Raw genomic sequence first — 8,003 nt, forward strand, 5'->3', positions numbered from 1 at the left:
GTAAAATTGCAAAGAGCTACATCAAAAACTAACCAACTTGAGGTCTAACATTCTTATGGTGTGATACGGTGTACTTGAGCCATGTTACCATCTTATAATAAACTCCTTTATGAAAGAGTAATACACCACATGTGGAGTAAGGGTTACGCACTAGTCGATTAATTAACATAGACATAGCTGGAACATATCTGTGATGTATTGTAAAAATTGCTGTCATGATGACAAGATAAAATTAGTACAAATCTCCTGTCAAAAAAAAATATATATAGTACCAATATTTGAACATTCAAGTACTTCCAAGAACATATTTACATTACATGTCATAGATTTGCCTGCCAAATAATTATATGATACATAAGTACGAATCAATAAAATTCTCTGACAAGTGTTTAGTTTCATACGCATATGCACTCTCCTAGCATTATTAGATTGGATAACTATAAAAGAACAGCAATAAGTAATATAATATATATAACCATAAACTTCTACACCCAATCAACACGAGTAGAAATGACAAAAGTAGTTTTAAACGAATGAAACAATATATTGCAGATTGGTATATACATAAATTCAGTAACAATGATTAAAGTTGGACAAAAAGTCGCATATGACCAACAGTTTGAAGCTAAGTTGGTAAAAGAAAAACCTGGATCTAGATTAATCCAATAACCATACAAAGATATAAACGAAATCATCTGATCAGGAAACAAGGTCACTCAATCTCTGTTGAAGCCGATTCACATCAATGGATATTGTGTTTCTTACCTGCAATGGAGTTTTTATATCAGAATTGTTCTACTACTATGACAAAGATAAACCAAATGCTCATAATTTAAGAATAATGTTAACTTTCCTTAGCTTCAATACTTTTATAAAAACTTCCAATCTCGAGAGTATGGAGTTGGATGCGTGCAAGTTGCCTTACCTTTGCAATGAAAGACCAGTAAACAACACATGTGAGTATCCTATATCCCACATTGATATAAGACTAAGGGGCTATTCCTCTTATCGCCATATTATTGGTAATCAATAGGTTCTCAAAATGAGTTAAATTTTTGTTTTTACCTTTCTTTGCCATCTTATTTTTCTATCATATATATATATATATATATATATATATTATATATATATATATATATTATATATATATATATATATATATATATATATATATATATATATATATGCTATAATTCACTGAAGTCCATGCACATACATATAAAAACATAAATCTCCTTTATGGAGCCAAAAGAAAAAAACTACTGAGTACTAATCTGTTGGAATGATTCAAATATTTGTTTCATTGTTTTTAGATAGTTATTTTCCTAACTCTAAGTTAATGTCAGTAAGTTTGTTAGTTTTGTTAAGTTAGTGGGTTAGTGGCAAGTATTAGAAAAGTTTGTTAGTTAGTGTCGTGGGTTTAGAGGGCTTAAGTTTAGGGAGTTAGTTTGTGTTTGTTTAGCCTATATAATCTCATGTATTTTTCAGTTTTATGTGTGCAGTAATATCAGTGTTCATTTTGCTTTCTTTTGTGTTATTCTTCCACTGTCATCATTACTTCTTACAATCTTAAAATCTCAACATAATCTACTATTATTATTACCGGTGATTTCTGGTAGCTGAATATCCTGATCAAAGATAGAAAGCAACAGTCACATGCCTTGAGAGATTAACAAGATCTTAGTCACAAGTCTAGACTGACTCATAAGGTCTTATTACAGAAATACAGAATTATCGTTAAGAACTTTACTTTAACTAAGGAGGTAGTAGAAAATCTAATTAGGGCAGGTTAAAGAATGAATAACGTTGCAGGACAGATAACTATAAAGACAACTGATCTAGTAATACTATTCTATCAGCTGAATACATCGAACTTAGGATATTCACATATATTTTACTTCTGCGAACATTTAATCTTGTTTTCTGCTTTTGCATGCATACATGATACAACAACTACGGCAATAGTATCAACCACCTAGATAGATTAATTTTCGCTATTTGTATGGTTCAGAAGTTTTAGATGAGATTATGTAAATAAAGGATTGATCGAAGGAAAATAACCAATCTAAGCTATCATGTTCTTTGAACTCTTTACTTCATCAATACTCACAATCCACTTATGTGAGAAGTTGATATTGCTAACTATACAGCAAATTGCAGAATTTTTCTTCTGTACGTAGAGTTCATACAATAAGATATCAATCTCTTTTCTTCATCTAATACTCACAATCCACTTATGAGGATTTGATATTTCTGGCTATACCAACAAAGTCTAGTACCTTTCTTCTGTATGTAGAGTTTATACGCTAATAAGATACTCATGCAGTTAAGTGTGCATGGTTGAGAGTAGATTTGTGATGGGTGATCCCATACAAACTTTCGAAAGTATGCATGAATAGCGATAAAATGCGTTGGAAGGAAATGTACATGTGGGTTTATGGGGGTAATTAGCAACCTTGGACAAACATCTGGTGTGTAGTTCTGTTTGTCAAAGGACCAACTCAACCAAAAGCTTAAGCCGATTGTTGAGGCCCCAGGAATATATTTATACTCTATCACGCTTTATACTCTATCACTGGTATTACCTCACATATCTACACTATGACATTGTATGCACACTTGACAGTTTGTTTTACACCAAGATCAACCAACCTTTTGATCTTCAAATAACCGGTGATACTTGAACAGTACACCTCTCCACACTATGATATGGTATTAATAATTTTGACACTTCATTTGGAACATAATAATGAAAATATATCACATATCCACACTCCGATCATCAGCTAGAATATAAACATTTGATACTTCACTTTAGAACATAAATACTGAAAACTTCCCTAAATAGTCAAGTGTGATATCCAGACACAAACAGTTATCCAACTTGTTTAGTTGAGTCTGAGTAACATAAAGTTCAAGATAGCAAGCTTATCTCAAAACATACACTACATATGTAAAATTGTGCATGTACCTGACATTGTAGATTGTGAATAAGTTTATCATTGAACTTGGTTGAAGTGCAGCTTACAACCTCAAGTCCTTCATCATTAACTACTTGGAGGGCGCTCGACAACGAAAAGCCTTCATCTTCGTATCCAACACTAATATCTATCTGTAAACCAACCATAGATTGTCTGATTACCACACTGCCTACTACTCCAGCACTATTGCTTGATCCACTGAATTCACTAGTCGAACTAGTTGATTCTACTGATTGTTTAAGCTGATCTTTCTTCTCTTCAAGCTCCTTCACATTACTCTTCAAGTGTTTTATATAATTGATAGCTTCTTCAACATGGTCACTTATTGATCTCTTTCCCTGAATAATTCCATAACTAACAACCTTCAAAAACCTAATAATCGTAAGATCTAAGTACTTGATCTCTATAGTCATAAAACCCTAAGCAAAAACCCTAGAAAAACTATAGTAGTATATGGAAAATACCCATCAAATTGAACATACGAATATGAAGAAAAACCATGGTTATGCACTATTTAACTCACTAATCATCACCTAAATATGAAAAGGGTACTATTGAATATATAACCTAGCTAAACATACCTGTATATATTCAGGAGGAAGGTTTGAGCGGAGGGAATTATAGAGAGTAGCCATTTCTTGCCTCCTTTGACGTTCATACTCTCTATGTATAATCTTCCTTTCATGTTCATCATTGTTAGTATTAGTATTGCTACTAGTACCAGCTAATGATGACGATGATAATATGCGGCCTCGACCTCGGCCTCTACCTCTACCTCTACCTGGATTAGCATTATTACTATCATTATTGAGACCAACAAATGCATTATTGTCCAGCGTAATCTGATCTTCGTTGTTGGTTTGTTCATTTTGGTCTCCCTCATCACTAATTTTGAAGGACAGCTCACAACTTCGTTGAAAAGGGAACATGTCTACTTTTGAGAGAGACAAAGAGATGAAGAAATTGGGGAAAAAAGGAAGAAAGATTATGTTTTGTTGCTTGGAGATTTGTTAGATCTTTCAAAGATGAGCTAGGTTTATTATATTAAAAAAAAAAAGAAGAAGGAAGATATAATTATCTCATATGGACTTGGTCCAAGTTCATTTTCGCACAAGTCATCTTTTACCGTATTAAAATCAGTATTAGTTATAATACTTAAATTTACCATTTTTGGAATAGTGCTTTTAGTACATAAAACAATAACTTCTATATTTACGTTAAATAACGGTCATTATAAAACATAAAAATACAAGCATGAGTGGTGATGAGTTCATCATAGTATGAACATTTATAATGTAATATTTGTAAATATGTTGATATTTTCAAGAATTTGTGCATAGAAAAAGGACTAAGGGTTTTTATAGTATGGTCTCACCTGCACCGGCAACTACCTGTTGCTTTTTTTGGGTGGTTGATCTGAAGTGAGGGTTCTCGATTATTAATGGAATCTCAATCTTTGTGGGTCTACACTACAACTGTCATACACTCTCATGATGTCCTAGCATATTTTCTGTCCCTCTGATGATATAGTGATGATCATAAGGTGATGTAGTGTGATCAAGGAAAGATATGATGAGGTGCATTATGATCAAGGAAGATCTACAGTATCTTTAACTATCCTACATACATTATAGTATTAAGTGTTGGGTGTAGACTCACCAACTAAGGGAAATTAAAGTCTCTTTCTGATCATGAAGATCTTATTGTTTAGGACATAACCTACTAGAATAATTTATAAGAGATTCATTTGTTGTTAATTATTACCAACCTAATAAAAACTAACAAATTGCATATGTTTGGTAACCATATTTATATTTTTCTTCTTGTTGTATATAATAATTTTTCTAGTTGGCTTGTATGTAAGCTATGTTACTTCTTGCAGTGAGTTAGTTTATTTTATTATGGTCAAGTTGGGACTTGGGAGAATGTTTTTATGCTTCTTAAACATAAGTTTAGGAAATTCTAATCCCTCTTGTTGTTTTTATTATTTTGTTGATACAATTAGAGGTGTTAACGAGTCAAAACGAGAATGAGCATAGGATTACTTAGCTTTTAGCTCAGCTCATAACACTTTCGCTCAAACTCGAGCCGACTCTCGAGCTTTTCGAGCTTGAATTTTCTAGTTTAATTTACCTTGAAACTCAATTTGAGTTAAAAATATATTCTATAAATTGGTTCACATTGCTTACTTTGAGTTTTTTTCACAAGTATTATGTACAACTTAAGTACAAATTTCATTTAATTTCTATAATATGGAAAATAATATAGTTAACATATTTCAAGCTTGCTCATGGTACGAACTTCTCGATTCGAACTTTGCTATGCTCGACTTTAAAAAATCTCAAGCCGAGCTTGAATAGTTTGCGAGCCAGCTAGACTCATTAACACCCTAGATACAATATGCTTAATAAAACTTGGCATCTGAAATGAAATGTGAGAATCTAACCATCAATTTACTACAATTTAAATGTTTAATGTTTCAAAGTAAAACATAATAAGTATTATAATTACTATATCTCTATTATACTCCCTCAATTTTATAATATAAGTTCTGATTTTGTTTTTACACAGGTATTAATGTTTATTTCTATTGGAAAGCAATTACATTGTTTATTTATTTTTAGCAAAAAATGAAAACTGGACATTAATGTTGCACGGTTTAATGTATAGAAAAGTTCAATGGGGTAAAAGATCCCATTTTGTCATTAATAATGGTACATTGGGATATGAAATTATGAGGATATATATTTTGGGAATTAAATTGTTCTCATAAAAGTATTTTGAGCATAATTATTGATTGAAAATAGAAATAGGACTTATATTTTGGTACACTTTATAATGAAACATAACTTATATTATAAACGGAGGGAGTATAAGGATAGGGGGAGCAAATGGTGTCCACATAAAATGACCCTATACCCTTTCTTACACACTAAATCATGTAATTAATAATAAAGACTAATTCTTTTAAAAAATCAACCATATTCAATAAGTCAGGTATATCAATTTGTTCCCCTTCAAAAAAAAATTATCTATTTGGCATAATTTTCGATCAATACAAGTTTCAAAAAATATTCCATTTAATATTTTATTCCGAATCTTTGAATAATGAGGAAAGTTTATATGAAGGAAAAAAACCTTGAAATACAATTCAAAAATAGTAAACCATACATCACTTACATCATTATTTTATTTATAATCTAAATTACAATCAAAATCTTACAAAAAAATACATTCATAATTCGACATCCCTATAAAGACATAAATAAATTTTTTGATAGTAACACTTTTATTAAGGTAATAACATTCTCGTACCTCAATTCTATTGAAATTGTTATTTTTATCTTCAATTATTTAAAATTTTTTATAAAAAAAATAATTTATCATACCATAACGTTAATTTTTCAATTTTGCACTACACAATAAATCACAAAAAATTAACAAGATCGGTTATAAAACATAGAAATAATAATATATTTGACAATTATAACTGACTCAAGACATCACCGGATCCAAAATACTATTGTTGTACTTAAATGTGTATGTAACTAGCTATCATGTAAAATTTTATAATATGAAACCATAGATCTTATCTAATTATGGTAGCTATATTTTAACTTCATGTTTATCAATGCACAACTTTGACCATTAACAAATTTAATTATCAATTATCAAATATCAATTATTTTTTTTTATATTTTTAGCATGTACATTAAGGAAAATAAGGTGTTCTTTTTCATACATATCAGTAAAAAATGAGAGTCAAGATATATATATATATATATATATATATATATATATATATATAATATATATATATATATATATATATATTATATATATATTATATATATATTATATATATATATATATATATATAGAGAGAGAGAGAGAGAGAGAGAGAGATAATAAAGAAAAATTCAAAATATTGCAGCCACAAAGACCTCATAGTAAAGGATAGGAGCTAGCTCAAGTGGGTAGAGCACTCCTCCTTGGCCCCTGAGGTCAGGGGTTCGATCCTTACTCCCATCATTATGTTCGGATATTTCTTTAGCATGCTATGCATGTCTTACCAGCCAACCTGTTGGTGTTTCCTACAGGCTAGTAGCCTTGTAGAGGTTAGCTCTTAGGCTAACTTAATTTCCTAATAAAATAAATAAATAAATAAAGACCTCATAGTACCTCTAAATATAGAGCAACCAATAATATAGCAATTATAATAATAGAAGAATTATTAGGGAGCAATTGAAAGACAAACTGATTGGAAGTGTCTAAAAAGTAGTATAATCTAATTTAGAAATTTTTTTATAAGAATCAAACTTGACAATAATTGATTGAATGTATATGTTCTCCTCCCACTCCCATGATATTAGCATAGGAGTTCAATTTTTGTCCCCTGTAAAATGGGATTCTCAAACTTTTTTCACACTTATAAGGGATCTTCATCTTACAAATACAAATTTTATCGTGCATTTAGCCTCCAGGTGTACTGTGAGCACGGTAAATTCAAGATAAAATTTTGCTCATTATTCATTTGAAATAATCCAAAAAAACAAAATCTTCTAAAAATAAGAGTTGCCCTTGAGCAAATGAGCAGAAAATATTTTATTAGGTATATTATGCACATGGTATACCCAAGTATATATGAAAGAAATCTCTTTAAAAAATAATTAGAAAATTTTTTATTAAAAAAAAAAAAAAAAAAGAAAAATAGAAAAAGAACAAAAAAAAAAAGTCACTTTTACACCATATCAAATGCCTAAAACAAACATCTTAATCTGATTGCCCCATGCTTGCATAAAGAAAATGCCTAAAACAAAATAAAGGGACAGCTAAGACAACTATCATATGAATTGTGAAGTCTACCAAATTTTATTCATCAACTTATCCAAATTATAACAACCTGAAATCCCGAGCATTACCTTTTCAGCCAATCTTCTAGTATACCGTGGTTTAGGTAGGACGCAATTTCTTGAAGTGTTCCCTACAAAGATAAGCTCACACGATGACACGATCCGATCT

General features: G+C 30.4%; 1 protein-coding gene across 1 annotated transcript; it reads right to left on the reverse strand.

Moving 5' to 3' along the window:
* Positions 1-387: 387 nt before the first annotated feature.
* Positions 388-4,062, reverse strand: LOC104906575 (transcription factor bHLH118). The gene is made up of 3 exons (XM_010695343.4): positions 3,563-4,062; positions 2,972-3,319; positions 388-765 (listed from the first exon to the last, which is right to left on the reverse strand). The coding sequence occupies exons 1-3, from the start codon at positions 3,908-3,910 to the stop codon at positions 700-702; spliced, it is 762 nt and encodes a 253-aa protein (XP_010693645.1). The 5' UTR covers positions 3,911-4,062; the 3' UTR covers positions 388-699.
* Positions 4,063-8,003: the final 3,941 nt, after the last annotated feature.

This window comes from Beta vulgaris, chromosome 3, assembly GCF_026745355.1.
Source record: "Beta vulgaris subsp. vulgaris cultivar EL10 chromosome 3, EL10.2, whole genome shotgun sequence".
In the NCBI taxonomy this organism is placed as follows: Eukaryota; Viridiplantae; Streptophyta; class Magnoliopsida; order Caryophyllales; family Amaranthaceae; genus Beta; species Beta vulgaris.

Bases quoted from the DNA above. Each gene is read 5' to 3' on its own strand.
- LOC104906575 (XM_010695343.4), bottom strand. From the start codon at position 3,910: ATGTTCCCTTTTCAACGAAGTTGTGAGCTGTCCTTCAAAATTAGTGAT. The intron at 3,320-3,562 runs GTATGTTTAGCT...GGAATTATTCAG, and splicing joins TTCCTCCTGAATATATACAG to GGAAAGAGATCAATAAGTGA. The intron at 766-2,971 runs GTACATGCACAA...ACTCCATTGCAG, and splicing joins TTCACAATCTACAATGTCAG to GTAAGAAACACAATATCCAT.